This window comes from Chrysemys picta, chromosome 8, assembly GCF_011386835.1.
Source record: "Chrysemys picta bellii isolate R12L10 chromosome 8, ASM1138683v2, whole genome shotgun sequence".
Classification (NCBI taxonomy): Eukaryota; Metazoa; Chordata; order Testudines; family Emydidae; genus Chrysemys; species Chrysemys picta.
The window spans coordinates 47,379,037-47,406,472 of NC_088798.1; the positions used below are offsets into that span (position 1 = coordinate 47,379,037).

General features: G+C 46.4%; 1 protein-coding gene and 1 long non-coding RNA gene across 4 annotated transcripts in view; one reads left to right on the forward strand and one right to left on the reverse strand.

The window, feature by feature from the left end:
* Positions 1-27,436, reverse strand: part of LOC122172189 (uncharacterized) — a 140,157-nt gene that overhangs the window by 56,664 nt on the left and 56,057 nt on the right. For 2 of the 3 annotated variants that reach the window (XR_006172258.2, XR_006172257.2), the window contains one exon: positions 20,840-20,999. This is a non-coding gene — a long non-coding RNA (uncharacterized LOC122172189). Of the gene's footprint in view, positions 1-18,044; positions 18,227-20,839; positions 21,000-27,436 lie in introns of those variants that run through there. The other variant, XR_256775.5, reaches the window with a different exon arrangement.
* Positions 12,740-15,277, forward strand: LOC135973052 (uncharacterized). The gene is made up of 2 exons (XM_065554434.1): positions 12,740-13,716; positions 14,711-15,277. The coding sequence occupies exons 1-2, from the start codon at positions 13,140-13,142 to the stop codon at positions 15,184-15,186; spliced, it is 1,053 nt and encodes a 350-aa protein (XP_065410506.1). The 5' UTR covers positions 12,740-13,139; the 3' UTR covers positions 15,187-15,277.

Here is a 27,436-nt window from a genome sequence, read left to right on the forward strand (position 1 = left end):
AAATAATTTGAAAAGGGTTCTGAACAGAAGATCTGCAAATTATTGAAGACATGATGTAATGCATAAAGTACATAGACTGTTTCTCTCTAAATAGTTAGATGTTATATAGTAGATATACACTGGCCTATGCAATGAAAACAGACACTTGGGAGAACTATGTATTGATGAGATTTGAACTAAGAAAACAGATGCTCATATTTGAATGCATGATGTATCAGTAATGGAAATGGTAATTGATTAAAATCTCGAGAAACTGAGGTCACAGATGTGATTTAACTGAAAATGAGATCCTGATGATTTTAGCACAAACAGTATTCATAGAATGCCAGGATTGGAAGGGACCTCAGGAGGTCATCTAGTCCAACCCTTTGCTCAAAGCAGGGCCAATGCACAGACAGATTTTTGCCCCAGATTCCTAAATGGCCCCCTCAAGGATCAAACTCCCAACCCTGAGTTTAGCAGACCAATGTGCAAACCACTGGGCTATCCCTGCTCTCCAAGGTCATGAAGATCTAGTAAGGAAAGAGGTAATATGTTACTGTTCGGTTCTCTTACCTGGCAGCAGAAAATAAGAATAGAAATAAAAATCATACTCAGACATCTTCATCCGATCTGAGCTCAATTGAGTTGCTTGTAGAGCAATGTGGCAACTAATCATGAGCAAGGATAGCAGATTCTGGCCCCAATTGATTCAGTTGCTGAGGCCTGGTCTACACTAGGAGGTTATGTCGAATTTAGCAGCTTTAAATCGAATTAACCCTGCACCCGTCCACACAACGAAGCTATTTAGTTCGACATAGAGGTCTCTTAAATTCGATTTCTGTACTCCTCCCCAACGAGGGGAGTAGCGCTAAATTCGACATGGCCGTGTCGAATTAGGGTAGGTGTGGATGGAAATTGACGCTAATAGCTCCGGGAGCTATCCCACAGTGCACCACTCTGTTGATGCTCTGGACAGCAGTCTGAGCTCGTATGCTCTGACCAGCCACACAGGAAAAGCCCCGGGAAAATTTGAATTCCTTTTCCTGTCTGGCCAGTTTGAATCTCATTTCCTGTTTGGAGATTGTGGTGAGCTCAGCAGCACTGGCAACGATGCAGAGTTCTCCAGCAGAGGTGACCATGCAATCTCAGAATAGAAAGAGGGCCCCAGCATGGACTGATCGGGAAGTCTTGGATCTGATCGCTGTGTGGGGTGATGAGTCCGTGCTTTCGGATCTGCGATCGAAAAGACGGAATGCAAAGATCTATGAGAAGATCTCAAAAGCCATGACAGAGAGAGGATACAGCAGGGATGCAACGCAGTGCCGCGTGAAAATCAAGGAGCTGAGACAAGCGTACCAGAAGACCAAAGAGTCAAACGGACGCTCCGGATCCCAGCCCCAGACATGCCGTTTCTACGAGGCACTGCATTCCATTCTAGGTGCGGCCGTCACCACTACCCCACCGTGGACCGTGGACTCTGAGGATGGGATATTGTCGACGGCCGCTTCCTCGGAGATGTTAGCGGAGGGGGAAGATGAGGAAGGTGAGGAGGAGGACGAGGCAGTCAACAGCGCTTACAACGCTGATTTCCCAAACAGCCAGGATCTCTTCATCACCCTCACAGAGATCCCCTACCAACCGTCCCCAGGCGTTAACCCGGACCCTGAACCAGGGGAAGGATCAGTCGGTAAGTGTTTTAAACATGTAAACATTTATTTTGAATAGAACAGGAATATTATCAATGGGTTTTTCATGATTTGTTTGCCCTAGGCGCTCTACTTTTTAGTCCTTGCCAGTGCAGCTACTGGAAAAGAAGATCTATATGTCCGGGGATAGAGCTGAAATCTTCATGGGACATCTCCACGAAGCTCTCCTGGAGGTAATTGGAAAGCCTTTGCATGAGGTTCCTGGGGAGAGCGGCCTTATTGTGTCCTCCGTAGTAGGAAACTTTTCCTCGCCAGGCTATCTCCAAGTACTCTGGGATCATTGCCTTGCAGAGCATGGCGGCATACGGCCCTGGTTTTTGCTGGCTTTCACGCAGCATGCGTTCTTTCTCGGTCTCAGAAATTCTCAGCAGAGTGATGTCGCTCATGGTGACCTGCTTAGAATTAGGGGAATGTTACATTGGGACTGCTTGCCTGTTCCTTTACAGAACTCTCACCGGTGGTTTACAGCCACGCGGTGGAGGCGGGAGAAGGGCAACATACAAGAATCTTTCCCGGGGACAGCTGCAAGGGGGTGGGAAAGGGGCAGAGTTCATGCTTGCCGGATTGCCAGCAGCAGGAACTGGCCAACGATAGGAGCATTGCTTTGAACGTGAAAGGAGGGCACAGCTATAATTTAAGTTTTAAGCAGCCAAAAGTCTACGGCTTACCATGTCAGCCTGCTACCCGAATTCCGCTGTCCTGCCCCGCATGTCTGATCTTCACTGCAAGACCCCAGGCACTGAATGCGAAGGCCGAAAATTCGACCTTGTCCTGAGTGCGCATGTGATAGGTGCTGTGCATGGTCTTGTTCACAGAGAAAGACTATGTTCATTGTTCACAAAAAATTATCTTTGTGAGGAATTCACTCCCTTTTTCCCATCCCACAGCTGCGAATGTCTCCCGACCTACCCTGGCATCTCCCTCGCAGAGGCTGGCGCAGATTAGGTGGAGAAGGAAAAGGACACGGGACGACATGTTCTCAGAACTTATGGGCTGCTCCCGAGCCGAGGCGGCACAGCAGACCCAGTGGAGGGAGAACATGTCACAATACCAGCGAGCACACAGCGAACGGGAGGAGAGGTGGCAGCAGGAAGACCAGCAGGCGACTCAAACGCTGCTTGGACTAATGAGGGAGCAAACAGACACGCTCCAGTGCCTTGTGGATGTTCTGCAGGACCGGAGGCAGGAGGACAGAGCCCCGCTGCAGTCTATCTCTAACCGCCATCCCCCGCCATAAAGTCCCATACCCCCCTCACCCAAAGAAGTCCCAAGAAGGAGGGGCGGCAGGGGCCATGAAAACTGTCACTCCACCCCTGCAGACTGCTCAAGTACCAGAAGGCTCTCATTCCCCAAAATTTGATAAGTCCTTTCCTTCCCGCTTCACCCAAGCCCACATCCCAGTTTCATCCCCTAAGTGTGTAGTTGATAATAAAAGATACGTTTCTGTTAATTACTGTATCCATCATGTTCTTTTAGGGGAGACTGTGTTTGAAGGGGGGAAAGGGGGTTGGTAATTGGAGAGGACAGTCACCTTTACCAGGGTACAGACATGGGGGCAGGTTCAGCAGAAGGTCACACACACATTGCAGTCACTAGGCACCCTGATCAGTCTGGGAGGTGGTTTTCATGTTCTGTGGACGGGGCGGCATGTGACTTTGTGGCGGGGGAGAGCGGATAGAGATCTTATGCAGCGGTCCTTGTCCTGGATCACAGAGCCACGCAGCAGGGGATCTGTAACCGTCCTCCCCCACCACAAAGTCACATAACCCCCACACACAGAGTCCCGAAAAGGAGGGGTGGCAGGCTCTGTTGAAACAACCAGTCCACTACTGCGGACCACTCTATTAGCAGGAGCCTGTCTTTCCTCGAGTTTAGAAGCGTTCTTTCCATCACTACGCCCGCTACCCACCACAGTCTGCGTCCCACTTTCAACACTTTACCGCAAAATCCGTAATAAAGAAAACGGTGTTCATTAACAAAGTTCTGTGTCTTTTATTTTTAAACGTGTGTTGGAAGGGGAGGGACGGGGTGAACAGGGTATGTAGCTGGAGAGGATAGTCAACAGTAAGTGGGTAAAGAAATGGGGGCAGGTTCAGCTTCGCTTTAAACAAACTTAATAGTCACAGGTTACCCTGCTCACTGAGGAACCTAGCTTTCAAAGCCTCCCGGATGCACAGTCCGTCCCGCTGGGCTCTTCTAATTGCACGGCTGTCTGGCTGGGCGTAATCAGCAGCCAGGCTATTTGCCTCAACCTCCCACCCCGCCATAAAGGTCTCCCCCTTGCTCTCACAGAGATTGTGGAGCACACAGCAAGCTGCAATAACAATGGGGATATTGGTTTGGCTGAGATCAGAGCGAGTCAGTAAGCTTCTCCATCTCCCCTTGAGACGGCCAAAAGCACACTCCACCACCATTCTGCACTTGCTCAGCCGGTAGTTGAAGAGTTCTTTTTCACTGTCCAGGGTGCCTGTATAGGGCTTCATGAGCCAGGGCATTAGCGGGTAGGCTGGGTCCCCGAGGATCACTATAGGCATCTCCACATCCCCAACAGTTATTTTCTGGTCCAGGAAGTAAATACCTTCCTGCAGCCGTCTAAACAGACCGGAGTTCCTGAAAACACGAGCATCATGAACCTTGCCCGGCCATCCTACGTTGATGTTGGTAAAATGTCCCCTATGGTCCACCAGTGCTTGCAGCACCATTGAAAAGTAGCCCTTTCGGTTAATGTACTGGCTGGCCTGGTGGTCCGGTCCCAGGATAGGAATGTGAGTTCCATCTATAGCCCCGCCGCAGTTTGGGAATCCCATCGCGGCGAAGCCATCTATGATGACCTGGACGTTTCCAAGGGTCACTATCTTTGACAGCAGTAGCTCAACGATTGCGTTGGCTACTTGCATCACAGTAACCCCCATGGTAGATTTCCCGACGCCAAAGTGATTCGCGACTGACCGGTAGCTGTCTGGCGTTGCAAGCTTCCAGAGGGCTATGGCTACTCGCTTCTGGACAGTCAGGGCTGCTCGCATCCGGGTGTCCTTGCGCTTCAGGGAAGGGGACAGCAACTCACAAAGTTCCAGGAAAGTTCCCTTCCGCATACGAAAGTTTCGCAGCCACTGTGATTCATCCCAGACCTGCAGCACTATGCGGTCCCACCAGTACGTGCTTGTTTCCTGGGCCCAGAATCGCCGTTCCACAGCATCAACATGACCCATTGTGACCATGATGTTCACTGCGCGGGGTCCCGTGCTTTGCGAGAGGTCTGTGCCACTCTCAGACTTCATGTCCTCACTGCGCTGCCGTAGCCTCCTCTCCCGATTTCTCAGCATCTGCCTCTGGAAAAGGTGGATAAGCTGCAAGGTGTTGACAATGGCCATAACTGCAGCGATGGTCGCAGCGGGCACCATGCTCGCAGTGCTGTGGCGTCCGCGCTGTCACTCACAAGAAAAGTGCGTGAACTGATTGCCCGCCAGCGCTTTCAGGGAGGGAGGGCGGGAGTGACGGTTGGATGACGACAGTTACCCAAAACCACCCTTGACACATTTTTTTCCCCAGCAGGCACTGGGGGCTCGACCCAGAATTACAATGGGCAGCAGGGACTGCGGGAACTGTGGGATAGCTGCCCACGGTGCACCGCTTACAATGTCGATGCTTGCCCCGTTAGTGTGGACTCACAAAGTCGAATTACTGTCCTTAGTGTGGATACACACGTTTGACTTTGTAATATCGATTCCACATATTCGATTTAAGTACAATCGAAATACTCTCGTAGTGTAGACATATCCTGAGATGCATGTTCTTGTGAAAATTTTGGACTACTGAAATAGGGAGAGCTAGTGGAGATGGATTTCAAACCTGGATTTCAAACTCACTTGAGTTAGCAGCATTTGAAATTGGGATTTTGGCTTGGGCCTAATATCAAAAAGCAGTGGGCATTTGCAAAATCCAGTTCTGGGTTGTCAAATCTTCTTCCACCTTCTCAATGTTCAGATTTGGAGCTTGGGTTTGGGCCTGTTGTGCAGAACACTCTGCCAGGTTGAAAACAGAGATCACCCAAAGTGGGTACAAAGTTGCAGAAAGATCATTTTAACCTACCTACATATTTTATAAAATTGGCTCCATTTTGTGCTTTCTTCTAGCAACAAACAGTTGATGGGAGTTGTACTGGAGTAGGAGAACTGCTGAGAAGGGGGTTTTAAGGATTCTACTTGAGGATACAGAATTGTCATACAAATGGACCATGTCAATCTGAAGATAAGAATTATGCATAACTAGGTCATCAAATACTTTCTTAAACTTATCACTGCTGATGGGATGAGGTTGCTACCAATATTGGACAGTGTTTTTCTGGGGAGAACTTGGCAAATTGTTTCTGTGTGGCAAGGAACGTTAAGGTTTAGGTTGGATATTAGGAAAACCATTTTCACTAGGAGGGTGGTGAAGCACTGGAATGGGTTACCTAGGGAGGTGGTGGAATCTCCTTCCTTAGAGGTTTTTAAGGTCAGGCTTGACATAGCCTTGGCTAGGATGATTCAGTTGGGGATTGGTCCTGCTTTGACCAGGGGGTTGGACTATATTCTATGATTGAGTGGATCACTCCAACTGCCCTGACTGTGCACTCCCCTGAAGCTCTAGTACTGGTGACTATTGGACATAAGATACTGGGCTAGATGCACTAGATGCAGACCCAGTATGGCAGTTCTTATGTTCGGCTGAGATAGTTACAAATGTTTTCTACCTTTCTAATTTTAAAGTTCTGTTCCATTTATTTATTTTGTATGTTTGCACTGTATTGGTGTTTTGGTATGCAATACATTTTTATTCTTTGGAAATGCATGCATTCATCTTTATCACTTCATAACATATCGTCCAGAATGTCTAGTGCTACTCAAAGTATAGATTACCTGTAATAGAATGGGATCACGGAACTCATGGGTTCAGTGAAAAACACTGTACATTTACATTTATTACATTAAGAACCACATAATTAATAGGTTTATTAAAAGACAGTGAGATATTCATAAATGTACACTAAGCACTACATGGGTTCATTACCACCTCCAAAACTTCATGGCCAGATAAAGCACAATCCACCACACCCCATTACTGTGGCTTACTGTTGAAGTGCTCTCTCAAGGCATCCGTCAGCCACATAGCTCTGCACTGTGCTCTTCTATTGGCCCTTGTGACTGGCTGTTCAAAGTCAGCAGACAATCACTCCCTCAACCTCAGCCGCAACTTTTCCCCTTTTGCCTCACAGATTTTATGCAGGACTCAACAGGCAGGTATAACCATTAGTGAGTAAATATCACCAGAATCCCTTCAATCGGCCAAAACTACATTCTACTGTCATTCTGCACCTGCAGAGCCAGTAGCTGACTCTTTCCTTGCAGCTGTCAAGGTGGCCTGTGTGTGGCTTCATGAGCCAGAGGAGAAGGAGTAGGCTAGATCCCCCAAGATTACTATTGGCATTTCAATATTGCCAGTGATAATCTGCCAATTCGGAAAAAATGTCCCTGCTTGCAGCTTCCCGAGTAGTCTGTTCTTAAAGATGTGAGCATCCCGAATCTTCCCTGACCATCCCACACTGATATCACTGAAGAATCCCTGGTGATCCACCAACATTTGCATAGCCATAGAAAAGTAGCCCTTTCTGTTGATATACTCTGTGGTAGGGTGGGCTGGGACCGAAATAGGGATATGCATGCCATCTCTCTCTTCACCTCAGTTCAGGAATGCCATAGATGCAAAACCATCCATGATGTCCTGCACATTGCCTAGAGTCACTGTCCTCTATAGTGTGATATAATTAATGGCCCTGACAGTGGCTTCCCATTGTGGATTTTCCAGCTCCAAAATGATTTCCCACTGACTGGTAGCAATGTGGCATTGCAAGCTTTCACATTGCAATCACCACTCATTTCTCACCTGTCAATGTAGCTCTCATTCTGGTGCCCAGGGGCTGGAGGACTGGCTCAAGCTTGGTACACAGATCCCGTAACATGCCCTTTCACATGCAAAAGTTCTGCAGTCCCTGCTCCTCATCGCAGACTTGCATTATAATGCAATCCCACCAGTCAGCGCTCATTTCTCAGGCCCAGAAGTGTCACTCCACCATTGCAGCTGCTCAGTGAAAGCCACCAACAACCTTGAATTGTTTTTCACTATGTCCCTTACCAATCCATCCTCAAAGAAATAGCTATGTTCCACACTGTTGTGGTACTTCCTGTGACTGCAAATACTGGAGGATGTGTTTGCAATATTCATTACAACAATGCTGCGCTGTGTAGGCTCCATGCTTCTGTCAGAGATGGCAGCCAGTGACAAGTGCTGCACAGATTTGTGGGATTAGAAAAAAAGGCACAAAAAATATGAGACAGAGATAGCATTAAGGGACAGAGAAAGTTGTATGATGGGAAATCGACTTCTTATTCCCAGTCCTTCTGTGGGACTCGTCGGCATACTCATTGTAAAAATCCCCCCAAAGGCATTGTGCATGTGTAGTGGGGCAGCTGCCCCACTCCAGTAAACAAGGGTTAAAAGCAGCCCTGGAGAGGCCTATGGCTGGGAAAAGGAGTGAAAGCAGTTGAGTGAATAGCTGACCACAGGTTTGGCCAATCAGGGCCCAGGAGCTGGGGAACTCTCATGCTAGCCCTGGAGTGGGAAGGGCTAGCTGCCTGGGAGCAAAGTACCTGAGGTGGAGCAGTTCTGGGGAAGGACAAAGGAGCTGGGGAGCTCCAGCCTGGTAAAACCCCAGGCTGCAGGCCTTGGAAAAGGCCTACGAAAGGTACTGGGGCTGCAGAGGGATAGCCCGGGGATAGGCAAAGGCAACAGGTCCTACCCCCCTTGCCAATGATGAGTGGCCAGGATAGACTGCAGTCTGCCCCAGTGAGCGGGGGCTAGATGATGACTGGCAATAGCCACTGAGGCAAGGTAGGTTTAAAGGGTTGGGGGTTCCCCTGTGAGGGGAGACCCAGAGCGAGGGGGTACTGCTGGAGCAGAACCCCAAGGTAAAGGGCACTGGGGTACAGGAGGGACACGGGGGCCTGAGGCAGGTGAGCCGCCGGCCAGCAGAGGGTATTCCAAGCTGAAACAGAGCTAATTCCCAGGGCAACCAGCAGGAGGCACTGTGCCGGTGAGTCTTTGCTTCGCTACAGCATGGTACACTCGGATATTTACCCCTTGTGCCCTGCACTTTGCATCCACACAAGCATGCCTGCTGAGTACATGCAGCACGACTCAAACAGCCAAGTATGCACGCACATGAGCAATATATTATCTGAAGTGTCTTTATGCCAATGTAACTTGGGTCTATCAAGTTTGTAGTGGCCTCACCTCCAGTTCATACCAGGCACAGGAGACTGAAGCTTTCCTTGCTGTATTTTTTTTCCTTTTCAGTTCACTTTTAAAGTTAGGGATAAGGGATATCAGAAGCAGAAAGATTGAGAGTGGGAGGTAATAGAGCTAACATGGAGGTGCAAATATGAGAAATCATATGGTACTTTTAAATGTCACTGAGTACTCACTCTTCCTCTTCCACTCAGTGATCTTGCAGCAGGTGTTCAGTACTGAGGCACTGAGCCTCCTGTGCCTGTATCATTCTAGACAGAACAATTCTTTCTACAGTTAAAGTGATGCAGGTTAGAGATTCTGACAATATTTCAGCGCAGTGGGAGGAGTATATGGTGGTACAGGCTAAACAGCTTCTGTTTTAAGGGAAGATTAGTTCTGCCCCATTTATCCCCTCCACCCAACAGTGTAGCTGACTCCAAAAAGTCTACCTAGCTAGACAATATAATCAAAGGGCTGTGTGCTCCATAAGTAATCTTTGTGGTAAATCTGCAATACAGAATACATTACTCTGCATAGTTTATAGAATAGGGATGGAGACACTGTTTCCCAATGAAAAGCAGTTTTGGCAGAAGGTTTTCAACCTCCTCTGTTTCAACCTCCTGAACTGATTGTTAGGGTTTGTAGCTAAGGCCTGGCCTGACATGTGTAATTAACACATGAAGGGAGGCCTTATTTTTTGGAGGCTAGAACTGGGAGTAAACAGTTCATCAGGCTGAAAACAGAACATTTGTGCTAAATAAGATAAGTAATAGGTCAGTAGGCTAAAAAGACAGAATGTCTGAGCCAGCTAAGATAAGAGGGAGAAAGCCCAGGGAACCATTTCCTGACAATGGGTAAGATAAGTTAGGAATGTAAAGATGAGGTAAAGACTAGTGTGGACAATGTATGGACAGAACACGCTGCATAAGGATTTTTTCCTGCAGAGTAACTAAGCCACTCCCAAAATGTGTGATGCAATGTCATGTGTAAGTGTATATAAAAGAAGAGGTTTTCTGTGTAACTTGGGATATGTGTTATGTGCTATACCCACCCTCTATGCTTGAGTCTGATGAACTCAGTGTAGCTTTGCTGTATGTGAAATAAAGGATACCTGAGTGATGAAATCTGGAGTTGAACTGAGTTTTGTTTTTGTTTTGTTTTTATCCAAGAGAACTGGATGAAGTGTTCTCCCAGAACTGTAAAAGGTGTTCTGGATAAGACAAGTGGAAAAGGTCTTGGAGGGAAATCCTAACACAGTTGAAAGCCTGTCCTGTGATATTTAGGAAAAGACCACAGATTATTTATAATCTCCTCAAAAAGACCTTAGACTAGGGAGTGGGGTCAGGAACTACCAATTGCCATAGACCCTTTGATTTTGGGGAGGGTCTCTGGTTTGGTCTTGGCTGTGCGAGGGTAGAATACTCTAGATGACTCTAGCACCTCTGCAAACTTACCAGCCAGCTGTCTTCAGCACAGCCAGCACCTGTGCTGAGCAGCCAGCATGAGTTCTAGCCGCAGGAGGATAGCTTAGTGGTATGAGCAGCAGCAAAATTTAGTGGACTAAACAAGGGACTGAGAAGAAGGGGCTAATGCCAACTCTGACCAGGGCCAGCTCCAGCTTTTTTGCCGCCCCAAGCGGCGAAGGGGGGGGGGGGAGAGGGAGGGGAGGGAAACTGCGATCGGTGGCACTTCGCCACTTCATTCTTCGGTGGTAATTCAGCGGCCGGATCATCCCTCCAAGAGGGACTGAGGGACCCGCTGCCGAATTGCCATGAAGACCTGGACTTGCCGCCCTTTTCCATTGGCCCCCCCCAAGCACCTGCTTCCTGCGCTGCTACCGGCCCTGGCTCTGACACGGACTCCTTTTGTTACTTTGTAAAGTCCCATTGGACAAATATTTTGGGGCACCAAAAGTGTCCAGAATATCAAGGTTCCGATCACCTGCAACTTCTATTGCCAATAGCAAATACTAATGCTGTAAACTCCCAGTATAACTCCCACATGCTCAAATGGCCTGAGAAAAAAAAATAAAATGAGACCCTGTGTTTGACTGGACCAGAAGCAAGGCTGACGCACCAACTATACCAAACTAAAATACTGTAATTGTGTGAAAATGGAAGTTATAATGGAAACTGTTTTGTAACTAACTAAAAATCTTTTATTTTTCCAGGCAAGTTGCACTGATAGGATCAGGGCCAGATGCACAGCCCACTGAAATCAATGTGAGTCTTTCTATTGACTTCAGTAAGGTTTTGACAGACAAGAGAAGGCTACTGCAACTTCAATATTAGTCTCTAGTGTAATTCTTCTCTAGGGCCTAGCTGAATTAAAGCTTCATGCTAGCAGATTCCTTTGGTGCAGGTGTGTCAGGAAAGCCGCTCTATTCTCTGTTTGAAAGCCCTTTTTGTTGCCAGAGAGAAAACCACAACAAATGGTCAGACATGTTGTCTCACCTTGCTTCCTTTTAAGGTCTGGTCAAGTGTGTCACCCGAGAGAGCCAGAAACATCCTTTTTTATTCTTCTTGGGGCATCACTCTTTTAGGTGCTAGAACAGCAACCCTGATGCTCATACTTTTCACTGCTCATATTGAGCTATCTCACTATACTGCGACCTTAGCTGTCTGCAATTTGAGAGAAAGTCTTGCAGTTCCCTCATTTCAGTGTGTCTGATCTTCCATAAATTTTTTCACTGTCTCTCTGGAGTTAAAGGGTCTAAGTTCCTCTAAGTTTTTAGGTGGTTTCATTCTTTATCTCTCTTTCTTTGAGCTTAACCCTTAAAATAAAATACCTAAAAATTAACAAAAAGCTATTAAGCATTTTACAGACATTATCAGAAAGATAAATACAACATTAAGATGAACACAAATATTTAGCTACTATTACACTAAACAATTAGGCTAATTGCCTTTGTTTTGAGTGTTATTTTTACAAGTCTTTTATCAAGAGCTCCAATTTGGGCATATGTTCCCGCCTGCGTTACTGGTGCTGTATGCACCTTACAACAAATACTACCATTTTTAGTGATTGTGTGTTTGTTTTAACTATGGTCACATAAAACCATATTGCATCTACCTCATAATCTGTCTAAGCCCCCACAACACCAAGCTACTATGACCCATATGGCAGATGCAGCTCCCTTCCTTCCATGTAATTTACTGTAGTCTATCAATGATGTGCTCTATCACAGATACGGGCATGGTGCTGAAGACAGAAGTTCTGTTTTGCAAAAGATTTGGGAATTTTTAAATTTGGCTTCAATCTAAATTGGAGCAAAAACCAACAAAAATAAAAAGTTTAAATCCCTAGGCAATAAAGTTTAATCCAGTCCAAGTTAGTAGTAATGGAAAGTCATCATTGCCATCTGATGCATTTCATTGACCTGTGTGAAATGAATTTTTAATATCTGTCCAGTTTGAGTCTTCACATCACAAAAATTACCATCACAGTTGACACCCCCATGTTATCAGTTTCTGCAAAAGACAGTTTTTGAATAAACAGTTTCCTTTTAAAGTCATGGTCAGAGAACATGGATAAGACAATGTGAGGGACTACTCTGTGTTATAACTGCTTTGTAAAGAACTTTCATTTCTATGGCACTTTATGAACACTATATTCTCTATTAAGTTAAGAGAATTTGAACCAAGATCTCAAAAAATGAAAGCAGTACCTATCTGTGCTATTTTCAACCCGCTGAAAACCATTTTTCTAGCTAAAGTAAGTAGTATCTGAGGCCTGGTCTACACTAGGCGTTTATGTCGAAGTTAGCGCCGTTAAATCGAATTAACCCTGCACCCGTCCACACTGCGATGCTATTTAGTTCGACATAGAGGTCTCTTTAATTCGACTTCTGTACTCCTCCCCGACGAGGGGAGTAGCGCTAAATTCGACATGGCCATGTCGAATTAGGCTAGGTGTGGATGGAAATCGACGCTAATAGCTCCGGGAGCTATCCCACAGTGCACCACTCTGTTGACGCTCTGGACAGCAGTGCGAGCTCGGATGCTCTGACCAGCCACACAGGAAAAGCCCCGGGAAAATTTGAATTTGAATTCCTTTTCCTGTCTGGCCAGTTTGAATCTCATTTCCTGTCTGGACATCGTGGCGAGCACAGCAGCACTGGCAACGATGCAGAGCTCTCCAGCAGTGATGGCCATGCAGTCTGTGAATAGAAAGAGAGCCCCAGCATGGACTGATCGTGAAGTCTTGGATCTCATCGCTGTGTGGGGCGATGAGTCCGTGCTTTCCGAGCTGCGATCCAAAAGAAGGAATGCAAAGATCTACGAGAAGATCTCTAAAGACATGGCAGAGAGAGGATACAGCCGGGATGCAACGCAGTGCCGCGTGAAAATCAAGGAGCTGAGACAAGGCTACCAGAAGACCAAAGAGGCAAACGGACGCTCCGGATCCCATCCCCAGACATCCCGTTTCTACGAGGCACTGCATTCCATCCTCGGTGCTGCCGCCACCACTACCCCACCAGTGACCGTGGACTCTGAGGATGGGATACTGTCCACGGCCGGTTCCTCAGACATGTTAGGGGACGGGGAAGATGAGGAAGGAGATGAGGAGGGCGAGGCAGTTGGCAGCTCTCACAACGCTGATTTCCCCGACAGCCAGGATCTCTTCATCACCCTTACAGAGATCCCCTACGAAGCGTCCCCAGCCATTACCCCGGACACAGAATCTGGTGAAGGATCAGCCAGTAAGTGTTGTAAACATCTAAACATTTATTTTTAACAAAACAGGAATATTAACAATTAAAAGAATGGGTTGTTCATGATTAGTGTGCCCTAGGCGCTTAACGGTTTAGTAAGGGGCAGTGCAAGTTTTGAAAAGAAATCTAGCAATGTCCGGTTTTCAGTGATTGTCCTGCACAAGCCGCTCTACTGTGTATTCCCTGCTACTGCAGCTACAGTAAAATGCGGTCTATATGTGCGGGGATAGAGCAGTAATCCTCCTGGGACATCTCGATGAAGCTCTCCTGGAGGTAACTTGAAAGCCGTTGCATGAGGTTCTTGGGGAGAGCGGCCTTATTGGGTCCTCCGAAGTACGACACGTTGCCGCGCCACGAGATTATCAGGTACTCGGGGATCATTGCTCTGCACAGCAGGGCGGCATACGGCCCTGGTCTTTGGAGGCTTTCCCGGAGCATTCTCTCTTTGTCGCTCTCGGAGATCCTCATCAGGGTGATGTCGGCCATGGTGACCTGCTTTTAATTAGGTAGGGGAATGTTAGTGTTGGGACTGCTTTCCCGTTCCTTTACAGAACTGTCACCGCTGGTTTGCAGCCACGCGGTGGAGGCGGGAGAGGGGCAGCCGAAAGGGATCGTTCCCGGGGACAGCCGCGAGGGGGTGGGACAGGGGCAGAGTTCCCGCTTGCCGGATTGCTGGCAGCAGGGACTGACATTGATTTAAATGTGAAATGAGGCCAGTGGTAATATAAAAGTTTTAAACTGCCACAAGTGTACGGCTTACCATGTCTGCCTGCAACAGAAATTCCGTTGTGCTGCCTCGCTTCTCAAATGTGCTGTTCAAGACCCCAGGCACAGAATGCGAAGGCCGAGAATTCGACCTTGTGCTGAGTGCGCATGTGAAAGGTGCTGTGCATGGTCTTGTTCACAGAGAAAGACTATGTTCTTTGTTCACAACTACATTTATCTTTCAGAGGAATTCACTCCCTTTTTCCCATTTCCACAGCCCCGTCTGCGACTGTCTCACAACCTAGCCTGGAATCACACTCCCAGAGGCTAGCGCGGATTAGGCGTAGGAAGAAGAGGACACGGGAGGACATGTTCTCTGAGCTTATGGCCTCTTCCCAAGCCCAGGCAGCACAGCAGACCCAGTGGCGGGAGAACTTGACCCGAATGCACCAAGCCAACATGGATCGGGAGGAGAGGTGGCGGCAGGAAGACCAGCAGGCGACTCTAACGCTGCTTGGACTACTGAGGGAGCAAACGGACACACTCCGGCGCCTTGTGGATGTTCTGCAGGAACGGAGGCAGGAGGACAGAGCCCCGCTGCAGTCCATCTCTAACCGCCCTCCCCCGCCACCAAGTCCCATACCCACCTCACCCAAAGTGCAAAGAAGGAGAGGCGGCAGAGTCCCTGCTAACTCTCACTCCACCCCTGCAGAGAGCTCTAGTAGCAGAAGGCTCTCATTTCCCAAAATTTGAAAAGTTCTTTCCTTCCCGCCTGACACAAGCCCACGTCCAAGTTTCACCTCCCAATGCCATGTGTAGTTGATAATAAAAAATTCGTTTCTGTTAACTACTGTTTCAATCATGTTCTTTTGGAGGAGGAGGGGAAAGGGGGTTGGAAATTGGACAGGACAGTCTCCTTTGGCAGGGTACATAGTCGGGGGCAGGCACAGCAGCAGGGCACATACACAGTGCAGTGATGCAGTGACTAGTTGCCCCGGTTAGTCTGGGAGGTTGTTTTGATGTAATGTTGGGGGGGGTGGGTTGCTCTGTGACTTTGTGGCGGGGGAGGGCAGTTACAGATCTTAAGCGCCGGTCCTTAGACAGGATCACAGAGCCACACAGCATGGGATCTGTAACCGTCCTCCCCCTGCCACAAAGTCAAATAGACCTCCCATACACACAGTCCCGATCAGGAGGGGTGACAGGCTCCGTTGAAACAAGCATCCCACCGCAGCGGAGCCTGTCAATCCTTGAGTTTAGAAGCTGCATTCGCATCACAACACTAGACCCGCCCCGCACCACAGTCTGCGTCCCAGTTTTAAAAAATTCCCGCTAAAACAGTATTAAAGAAAACGGTGTGCTTTAACAAAGTAGAACTATTTTTATTTCGACACGTGTGTTGGAGGGGGGGTGAAGGGGGTATGTAACTGGATAGGATAGTCAACATTACCTGGGTAAAGAAACGGGGGCAGGTTTAGCTTCTCAGTACACAAACTATAAAATCACAGGTTACCCTGCTCACTCAGGAACTTTGCTTTCAAAGCCTCCCGGATGCACAGCGCTTCCCGCTGGTCTCTTCTAATCGCCCGGCTGTCTGGCTGTGAGTAATCACCAGCCAGGCTATTTTCCTCAACCTCCCACCCCGCCATAAAGGTCTCCCCCTTGCTCTCACAGAGATTGTGGAGCACACAGCAAGCTGCTATAACAATGGGGATATTGGTTTCGCTGAGATCACAGCGAGTCAGTAAGCTTCTCCATCTCCCCTTGAGACGGCCAAAAGCACACTCCACCACCATTCTGCACTTGCTCAGCCGGTAGTTGAAGAGTTCTTTTTCAGTGTCCAGGGCGCCAGTATAGGGCTTCATGAGCCAGGGCATTAGCGGGTAGGCTGGGTCCCCGAGGATGACTATAGGCATCTCCACATCCCCAACAGTTATTTTGTGGTCCGGGAAGTAAATACCTTGTTGCAGCCGTCTAAACAGACCAGAGTTCCTGAAAACACGAGCGTCATGAACCTTGCCCGGCCATCCCACGTAGATGTTGGTAAAACGTCCCCTGTGGTCCACCAGTGCTTGCAGCACCATGGAAAAGTATCCCTTTCGGTTAATGTACTGGGTGGCCTGGTGGTCCGGTGCCAGGATAGGGATGTGAGTTCCATCTATGGCCCCACCGCAGTTTGGGAATCCCATCGCTGCGAAGCCATCTATGATCGCCTCCACGTTTCCCAGGGTCACTACCTTTGGCAGCAGTACATCAACGATTGCCTTCGCTACTTGCATCACAACAACCCCCACGGTAGATTTGCCCACCCCAAACTGGTTCGCGACTGACCGGTAGCTGTCTGGCGTTGCAAGCTTCCACAGGGCTATGGCCACTCGCTTCTGTACACTCAGTGCAGCTCGCAACCGGGTGTCACTGCGCTTCAGGGCAGGGGACAGCAACTCACAAAGTTCCAGGAAAGTTCCCTTCCGCATGCGAAAGTTTCGCAGCCACTGGGATTCATCCCAGACCTGCAGTACTATGCGGTCCCACCACTCAGTGCTTGTTTCCCGTGCCCAGAATCGCCGTTCCACGGCATCAACATGACCCATTGCCACTGTGATGTCCTCGGCGCTGGGTCGCCTGCTTTCTGACAGGTCTGTGCTACTCTCAGACTTCAGGACATCACCGCGGTGCCGTAGCCTCCTTGCCTGACTTTTCTGCATCTGCCTCAGGGAAACCTTTATGATAAGCTGCGAGACGTTGAGAGCGGCCACAACTGCAGCGATGGTCGCAGCGGGCTCCATGCTCGGAGTACAGTGGCGTCCGCGCTGTCAATGACTGGAAAAGCGCGCGAACTGTTTTCCCGCCGGCGCTTTCAGGGAGGGAGGGCGGGAGTGATGGACGGATGACGACAGTTTCCCAAAAGCACCCTCGACTCATTTTGTTACCCAGAAGGCATTGCCGGCTACACCCAGAATTCCAATGGGCAGAGGGGACTGCGGGAACTGTGGGATAGCTGACCACAGTGCACCGCTTCGAATGTCGACGCTATCACCGTTAGTGTGGACGCACAAAGTCGAATTACTGTCCTTAGTGTGGACACACACGTTCGACTTTGCAATATCGATTACAAAAATTCGATGCAAGTAAAATCGAACTACTCTCGTAGTGTAGACAAGGCCTGAGTCTATTCATTTGTTTTCTTTTGACTTTAATTCATGTCAAATGACCTGACTGACTTCTCCCAGCAGAATTCTTTTTCAGCTTACAATAAGGAATTCAAGAGAAACACTGGATCTTTCCTTCTCTTGCAATCTGTTTTATTGCTTATTGGCCCAGTTGTTGGAAGACACTCAATGAGGTGTCTGTCCATTGGGCAAAATAGAAACTAATCTTGCAACAAGCACAGATAGACCAAAACTGTCACTTCTGCTGGAGGGAATCTCAGCTGACTTTCAATAAAAAGGAAGCATTTCTACAATGACAAATTTGATTTTTATAAACCTGAATTTTATATCTGCCATCTTTACCTACTACAGTTCACATATTCATTTGTCATAGGCTCCCCTAACAATCATATGCTCCGTGGGCTCAGAAGGTAACTTAGGGCTTAAAATGCAATATTTTACCTTGAAAAAAAGGATGACTCCAGATAATCAGAAGGCACCAGAACTGAAGCCCTTTTTATGACTGTGTGTTCATTCAAGGTGTTGTTCACTTACACAGCTGAGCTAATTATTTGGATGTGACATGGTCTTGGAAGACAGAAATGAAAAAGAGCCCAGGCTTTATTTGGTTATACTATAGATCTGCCCTCCATGAACTGGGAGTTTAATGGAGAGAACCATAATGAGGTAATCAATCAAGTATTTCATTAAGGCTCACATACAGTTATTCATTTCAGCTGGGATTTTCAAAGGAGCCTAAGGGATTAGGTGCATGGGAGCTGTTTGACTCCCTCAGGTGCCTGAAAATCCCACCTTTCCTTTCCAAAAATTGATATGGGTGCCAGTAATCAGTGTTTAGTCCCCTGATTTTAATGCTCAGTGAGGACCTGATCCAGAGCTCATTAAAATCAATGGACAGACTAATTGGCTTCAGTGGGCTTTGGATCAGGCCCAGGACATATGAGCTATTTAGTAATCTATGGAAGATGGGGAGAGCCTGGACATAGCAAAACACATAGAACACCTCTTTTACCTCAGCTGGTATGAGTACTGTCTTTGATTGACACTATAATTAATTGTGCTCTACTAAGCAGAAGCTATTTGGTATTATTATACACTTGTCGCAAACCACTCCTGCATCTCCAGTGCAAAAGAGCTTTAATTGGCCATCACCCCCCTCAGATAAAACACCACTTGTAGCAATCTTACTCAGCAAGAACAGGCAAGTGACTAGTAGTGTAGCCATTAATAAGATACTTCACATATATTCAAGATAGAGAGCTACTTTGATTAATGCTCTCTCACAAGTAGAGTTGTCAATGCTCCAGGATTGTCCTGGAGTTTCCAGGAATTAAAGATTATGTCATGTGATGAAACCTTCAGGAATACATCCAACTAAAATTGGCAACCCTAATCACAAGACCCACAGACAAGCCAAACAAGGACTCAGGCCTAAAGATAGGCTGATATAAGTAGCTAACTGATAAGTGACCCCATGTCACAAAATCAAATAGTTACATTAATAGATATATTAACTGCTGATGTTTAGGAACATCAGCATACATATTTTACAACATATCAGTTAAAGACAGTTAAAATATTTGGAGGATTTTTGAAGACATGGGGTGTCACCAAAATGCTAACAACAAATTGTTACTTTGGGATGTAAATGTTAATGACTATAAGAGGAACTAGTAAGTTAGCCTCTGAAAAATGGGGCACCTCAAATTTAGTGAGGTGTGGAAGTATTGATAAGGAATTTCATAAATATGTATGAACCCTAGTGGGCATTAGAGTAACACATTATAAAAGATGTTTCCCAGCCTGCATGCCTGGGGAGATGCCAGGATGACATACATAGAGGATGATGATAAAAATAAGGATCATGATGAGGAAGATAATAATTGATAGTCTGGGGTGCCCCAGTGGGAGATGTGAGGGCTGAACACTTTGTACTCTCTCTCTGCTGTTGTATTTCAGTGTTTTTGAGGTTGTTTATCTGCTGAGTGGATTTGTTAATATAGGGACTTGTGATAAATTGCAATTGTTTCTCTTGTACTCCTCGGGTCTCTCATTCTAATGATACTAGTAATTACCTTCCTCATGCTGTAGGCATTCAGGAGACTGAATGGTTATCGACAACTGTAGTCTAAGAGATTAATCAATAATCAATCTACCCATCCATCAATTAGGCTACTGTAGCAAATACAAAACTAAACAAAGCAAAAATCCTGAGTCAAGCCTACCTTCCCACAGGGAGGCTCTGGCACACCCCAGCTAGACGTTCTCTCACAGAGTAAGCTCTGGAGATCTACTCTCACTCCCAGCCATCTCCCAATGGATCTGATCTCTGTCCTTTTAATCCCTCCAATCAAGCCTGACAGCTATTGCAGATGTGGTAGGATGGCATTGACTGAGCCCAGAGTAGCTCATTAACCCTCTGCTGACCAATGTTGGGTTTGTACATCATATCACAGTGAAAATGCAGCTAACGGCCCCATGATGTCAGCATAATGCACTTGTTATCCATGAAGTTTCAATAGAACATAGTTTAGATAATAAAATAAACTTTGATTATAGCCAGCTAACTCAACTACATATGGGAAGGATAGATATTCTCCTATCCCTCTTGCTAATCATCCAAATGGAAATATGAATCGGACTCCTACTTTTTTAAAAATTCGTAGCAGAAAAGGCCCTTGACCTCCATTTGCATGTGTGCACATTTACTGAAAATTCAACTTGAAACTAACACAAAGTTCATACACACAAATAACCTGAAGAAGAATTCTGTGTAGCTTCAAAGCGTGTCTTTCTCACCAACAGAAGTTGATCCAATAAAAGATATTACCTCACACACCTTGTCTCTCTAATATCCTGGGACCGACACAGCTATAACAACATTGCAAACACACAAATGGTTCATCGCCTTTCTGAATCCTGGGCAGGTCTGCCCCCTAATTTTATTATAAAGAGGGGAAACAGTAAGGCCACTATTTGTGCCTGGCTTGGAGGTGGAATTGGCATTGCTCAATTTCTCCACTTTCCTTGGCTACAACATCTCAGTCCCACTCTGCAGGCAATGAATGGCAGTGCACAGAAATTGCAGCAGCAGCTGATACACAGTAAATGGAATAGCAGCCTTTGGTGGCCAGCAGATAAACTGCAGGCAGCTCTTTCACATTTCTGAACAGCCCTGCAACTGTTTTCATGATTGGGAGCAGTCTTCAAAAATGCCCCCAAATCACGGAACTCACCCTCATATCAGAAATGTTGCCAACACAGCTTACAATGCAGCAGCTGGATGCTATACTGAAGAAGAAGGCGGATCTCGTTTAGGCAGGCTGTGAAAACGGTAGTGATTGAATTCTTGAAACCATTCATTGTCTCGTCACAACAGGGGAATATATTCTTTTCCTGAATGAAAAAAAATAATTCATTTATTCCTGTGACAAAGAAACCTGGAAGTAGGAGTGTGGGAGCTGCCAAGATGAAAATCTCAAGTGTTTCCCTTTCTAGACTGTACGTGGAGATCTGTCCTATGTCGCAATGGAATGGCCACTTTTAGCCATTATTAACCCTATTTCCTTTTCTTGGCCTCCTTTCCCGAGTCTCATCTCTAAAATATTGAGAATGAGACTGTTTGTGCCAACATGTTACCTCAGTCTTGGGTAGAGAATCCAGAGCTAATACATCTCCACTCCTCCTGCCACAGGTTTGTATCCCCTAAATATTGGTTTAGCTCCTGTGTGGCACCATTGTCAACTGCTGCCATCAAGCCTATCAATATCAAAGGGCCTGGAAGCAGCAGGCACACATTAGTGCTGGAGTCTTGTGCTGTGTCTGGGGTTGTGCTTTGGGAATTGGGCTGCTTACCCAAAACATATGGGGAGGGCAGGACACAACAGTGAATCAAGGGCTCGGAACGGGGGGGGGGGGGGTGGATTGAAGGGGGGAAAAAGAGAACAGCAGCAGCAAAGCTGTGTGTTGAAAGCAGCCCCACAATAGAGCTGTTCAAATACTAGATAAAATTATTTATTGAATGATATAATATTCAACCAGATGTATTTAACTTGCTGAAGTGGCAGCATCTGCAAGTCACATGAATGTTTAGAGCCCAGAGAGCACCAGATCAGATGTTTTATAATTTTAAATTGCGTTTAAAAATTTACAGCTAAATGCTACTTTTTGAAGTGGTTTTCAAATTAATATGTTATGTGACGAAAATGATATAGCGGTCAAAGAGTTTGTACAGTCCTGAAAGTCCTTCTAGCAGTGGATGGGCAAGCCACATCCCCAATGCTCTCCCACAAGGCCCTTTATGTGGAAGGAATGCCCACAGAGCTAGAATCTTGAGTCATATGGAGGTCAGTAAATCTAGAGTAGGCTCCAGAAACCCTGCCTTGCTCTGCACAGTGGTATCTTCTTCAGCTACAGAGGGGCAGTGTGATTCCACCCTTGCAGTCAGAACACAGGCTATTGTCAGAATCCAATTTCCATCAGAGCTATTTTTATTATAAACAAAGCATTAGGGAAGAAGTGGTGCTTGAAAAGATTGAGCAGACACAGAAAGGACTGTCTTTGAAACTCAGTGTTGATTACTTTCATTCACTTCTTTAATGGAAAGAAACATGTAAGCATTTTTTAAAAATAAGGCTAGAATATGAGGTAATGGCTGGCCATGTCAGAAGCAGTCTGCTTCTCAGCTCTGGCTTCAAAATAAAAGATTATAAGGAAGGGCTACATTTAACTCTGAAACATATTGAAAAATATGTGCAGTTCTGTTTCTCTGTGCTTGAGCAAACTAAGCATTTACTAGACTGTCACTTTCTTTAACACCTGTTTGTTCTTCTTGAGGTCAGCACCTCAGATAAGCTTTTGTCAGTACACTTCAAAAGCACCCTCGAATTCAGTCGAGGTGTACCTACCATAGCTTTATTCCTAATATTGGGTTACTGGGTGACATGTGGACTATGCTCAGCATACCTACTGACATAATTTTTAGGCAGTCTTAGCTACACTATCTTGTCTCTGGGTATGTCTGCACTGTGCACTCCTTACTGCAGTGTGTAAAGTACATACGCTGCATGTCCCCATAGCATGGATATAAATAGCAATGTAGACCGTGAGGCACCACTTAGAGAAGTAAAGACATGCCTGAACCTTTAGGATACGTACCCTACATGGCTCTCTAGATGCCCAAGCAGTGTAAGGACCTGCTGCTGGAGCCTTTCCCTGCCGCAGAGAAAGACTTTGGCAGTAGGGAATGGTTCCAGTGGTTCTCCACTGCCAGAGCCTTTCCCTGCAGTTGGAAAGGTTCCAGCAGCTCTCTGCAGCAAGGAAAGACTCCAGCAGCCAGGAGGTGCCCCTGCAGGAAACTTCCACCAGTGCGTGAGCTACCCACCGCGGTGTGGACACAGACTGTTTTTCACTATTGCATATAGCTACACACACTCCAGAGACACTGCCAGTGACGCGCACTGTAGATGCACCTTATGTGGCTTTGGCAGAGGTGGTTTGCTCATCTTGCAATATCAATTGCACTTTAACTATGTCTGCACCTCTGCAAGTCTGGGCACACAACCTGTGACATAAGCAAATAGATGCTCATGAAAATGTAGGGTTACCATATTTCAACAATCAAAAAAGAGGATGGGAGGAGCCCCGCCCTACCCCGCCCCTGCCCCTTCCACTCCCTCCCACTTCCCACCCCCTCAGAACCCCCAACCCTCCCCCCCCCCACTCCTTGTCCCCGTGATTGCCCCCTCCTGAGACCCCTGCCCCTAACTGCCCCCCAGGACTCCACCCCCTACCTAAGCCTTCCTGCTCCTTGTCCCCTGACTGCCCCCTCCTGAGACCTTCCCCACATCCTAACTGGCCCCCTAGCACCCTACCCCCTACCTGTCCCCTGACTGCCCCAACCCTTATCCACACCTCCACCCCCTGACAGCCCCCCCCAGAACTCCTGACCCATCTAAACCCCTCTGCTCCCTGTCCCCTGACTGCCCCCTCCTGGGACCCCTGCTCCTAACTGCCCTTAAGAGCCAAGCTGCCCGAGCCAGCGCTACTGGCTTCGGGCAGCCCCCCCTGCCTCCGGACCCCAGCCGCCGGCCAGGCACTTCTCCTACCTGGCTCCAGCTGAGCTGCTCTGCTCCTCCCCTCTCAGACTTTAAGAGCCGAGCTGCCCGAACCAGCGCTACCGGCTTCGGGCAGACCCCCTGCCTCTGGACCCCGAGCCGCCGGAGCAGAGCAGCTGGAACCGGATAGGAGAAGTGCCTGGCCGGCGGCTCGGGGTCCGGAGGCAGGGGGGGCTGCCCGAAGCCGGCAGCTCTGCTCTTAAAGTCTGAGAGGGGAGGAGCGGAGCAGCTCAGCTGGAGCCCGGGAAGGGAAGTGCCGGGCCGGCGGCTCGGGGTCCAGAGGCAGGGGGGGCTGCCCGAAGCCGGTAGCGCTGGCTTGGGCAGCTCGGCTCTGAAAGTCAGAGAGGGGAGGAGCGTAGCAGAGCCACCGCGGGAGAGGAAGTGCCCGGCCGGCATTTTCCCGGACATGTTTGGCTTTTCGGCAATTCCCCCCGGACGGGGGTTTGATTGCTGAAAAGCCGGACATGTCCGGGAAAAAACGGACGTATGGTAACCCTAATGAAAATGTAAAGGCTGTGTTGAAGTCAGCTGCAAAATGGACACTTAAGATTTTAGAATTACAAGTTAGAAACCTAACCATCTTCCAGTTTAGGTACAGTCGGTCTCTATGGATGCTGGACAAATGGAGGAGTCTCAGACCCCTTAGCTAGGTTATAAAAGGTGGTGCTCCCAGTTCTGAGGAGGTACTTTCCCATTAGTAGTAGCCCAGTCACAAACATGCACAATGGCTATGGAAGTGAATTATGTCAATGAGTATGCTGAGCATGTCACCCAGTAACCCAATGTTAGGAATAACGCTAGTCAATTTTTTTTCCAACTGAATGTTTTTCCATTGGACAATGATGAATGATTGAAAGTGAAAGGCTTCTTGGGGGAAGAGTCAATTTCAATGATTTTTTTTTGTTTAGAAAAATTTGAAGTGAAGCATTTCAAAACAGTCAAAATATCCTGCCTTGACATTTTTGGAATGAAACATGTCAATTGGTTGTTTTAAAATGACTTCTTAATGAACGATCAAAAAACAACAAAATGTGATTTTATTTTGCAGAAGATTTTTGGTTTTGTTCCTTTTTGGAATGAAAAAATTCTAGAATGGCGGAATTTCCCTCAAAATGCAAAATTTCAGTTCCTGAACAGTTTTATTTAGGAATGGGTTATTCTCTAGTTAACTGACAGTCAATTGAATGATCTATTTAATGGAAACATGCATCCTGAAGAAGGTGAGGTCTCACTGGCTGATAGCTGTGTTTGTGACCCAAGAAAAAAGAAAGGACCAATTAGGCCAGAGATGCACGTTTTCTCCAATTTCCCACCCCCTAAAACAAGTGGCAACTGAGCTTCTCTTCTAGCAAGAGGGTAAAATCTTTCTATATTTGGGGCTGAAGTAATCATAAAGAGAAAGATCAGTTCCAGCCCCAGAATAAGGGACTATGAAAAGCAAAGAGCTCATTTATACAGCCTCGCCTTCCATGAGCTGCTCTGCAATGCTCAAGTACCTGAGTTTATTAAAACTTGTGTTTGGTCTTATGCTGCAGACTGACTTTTCTTCTGAATAGACAGAAAAAATATCCACAGTCTTCCAAAGTGTTCATGACCTCAAAAAACACAAAAGGTTGCAGATACCTTTTAATGGATAGACCCCTTAATGATAAATGTTGCTTTCTAGTTTAGTCCACTGACACTAAAAGTCAAGCTGAATGTACATCAGTGTGTGCTAAAAAAAGCAGCTCTGTGATTGACTATAGCCTGAAGTACAGATGGAACTTGGTGGATGGATAGGCTAAACCTTTCCAAACATATCTAAAGAAATAACAGGCACCAAGTTATCCTGGTAGTCTCACACTACGCAATAGTAGCTCAGAGTGTATAGTCAAGCCATAGGCAAAATTAAGTTAGATTACAGGTAACATGACTATTGTTTGTAACTAAATGAACATATTGAACTAACTGAAATAGATGCCTACAATGGCTGAGAAACTATTTTAAATCCTACATTTTACATTGAAGACTACATGAACTGCAACTTTCTGGTTGACAAATAGTTTTAAGTATCAAGGAACAAACAATATTTTTGCTATAATGAACAGCTATTAAATAAAATCATCAGTATGTTGTATATATTGAAACCATTTCTCATTGCCCTTGTGGGTAGAATAATAGAATGGTTTTAATAATTGAAATTAACTTCATTGTACAGTAGCCAGTTGCCACAATGGAAAACATTCTGTAAAACTGAATGGTTCATAAAAATTGAAAAATTGTAGCGATTAGTTGTCATGCAAAGTGAAAATTACATGGGTCAGCTTGGTAATAAAATGGAAGCATCCAGACTAGATCCCACTTTGGAGTATATAACTGAATTAAATTGGTCTGGTTCATGATGAAGCTTCACAGAATTCACATGAAAGGGGACCATGATGGGTGCTAAAGTAAATTTTGGAGACTTTTGTTGGCCAAAACTAGAGATTCTAGTAAGATGTTTGAGGTCCACCTGGACAGCTGCTAATTCACCTCAACCCATTCAGAAAACTTGCAGTGATGGTAGAACTCAAGAGGTTCAGATGTTCAGTTCAGATAAGTAACCAAATGTTCAAACACTCTCAGAACTATCTCAAATTCTTGAGTGTATATTACTGCTGGCATATATCACAACAATACCTCATTATAGTTCCAGGACTTTCCGGGTCTGTTTGGGCCAGAAATCTCACAACAGCCATTCCTGCAATAATTTTGCACTTCTACTTCTGGTCTAGGTAGGAACTCATAAGGGCAGAAGGCCATACAAATAAAATAAATTCAGAAAATTAACCAAATTTTCTATCCCCTGGGCAAAGTTTTGGAGGGGTTGGGCATCTTATGATAAGTGACTCAATTAATCCTTCTCTCGACACCTCAAATTAACAGGAATAATGAGATCTCAGCTAAGAGTCTGTGCTGCTACTTAGAGGAGAGTTTGAATTGAACATTTCCACCTAAGAGCTTCTATAGGTCAATTCAGCAAAGAAGCTGCCTGCAGCACATTAGGAGAGAAGTAAAACAAAAGGAGGCTTTTACCAATAGCAGAGCACCTAGTAGTACAAAAGTATTTTTTCCTACTAAGCATAAAACCAAATGATTTTATAAAATCAAGATTTCCAATTAACAATTCTCTGGAACATTTTAATGCAATATAAAATTGGGCTTGGGAATTCAGTGACATTGCACACAATGGCCTTATTGAACATTCATTGCGGCAAAAAGTTTTAAGTCATTAAGAAACTACCAGTTTTCTAGATAAGAACCGCCCAACTTCTGTAATTCCCAGTTCTCTCTCTCTCCCTCCCTCCCCAAGATGTATGGAACCAGCTGCTCAGCTGGTGTAAATTATCATAATTCCATTAAAACCAAATGTAGCTAATACAGTTTACAGCAGTTGAGGATCTACCACAGGGTCTTTGATTTCCTCCTTCTTCCATGGCCACAGTGAGAGAAAAACAGCAAGACTAAAATAAAAAGCCTCTGTGCCTAAATAAAAATCGCAAGACATCCATGTGCCCACATACACACACACAAGCAGCCTGTAAAAAAAAATAAAAATTGGCTGAAGGAATGAGATCAGAGCAAGTCCTGAACTGAACTTGTCTGCCAGGGATAGGAAGCTAACTAGAGCCTGAGGGAGAGCATATAGATTGAATCACTTTGGCTGCTAGCAGTGAGGAGAAATGCTCTGTTCTGAGT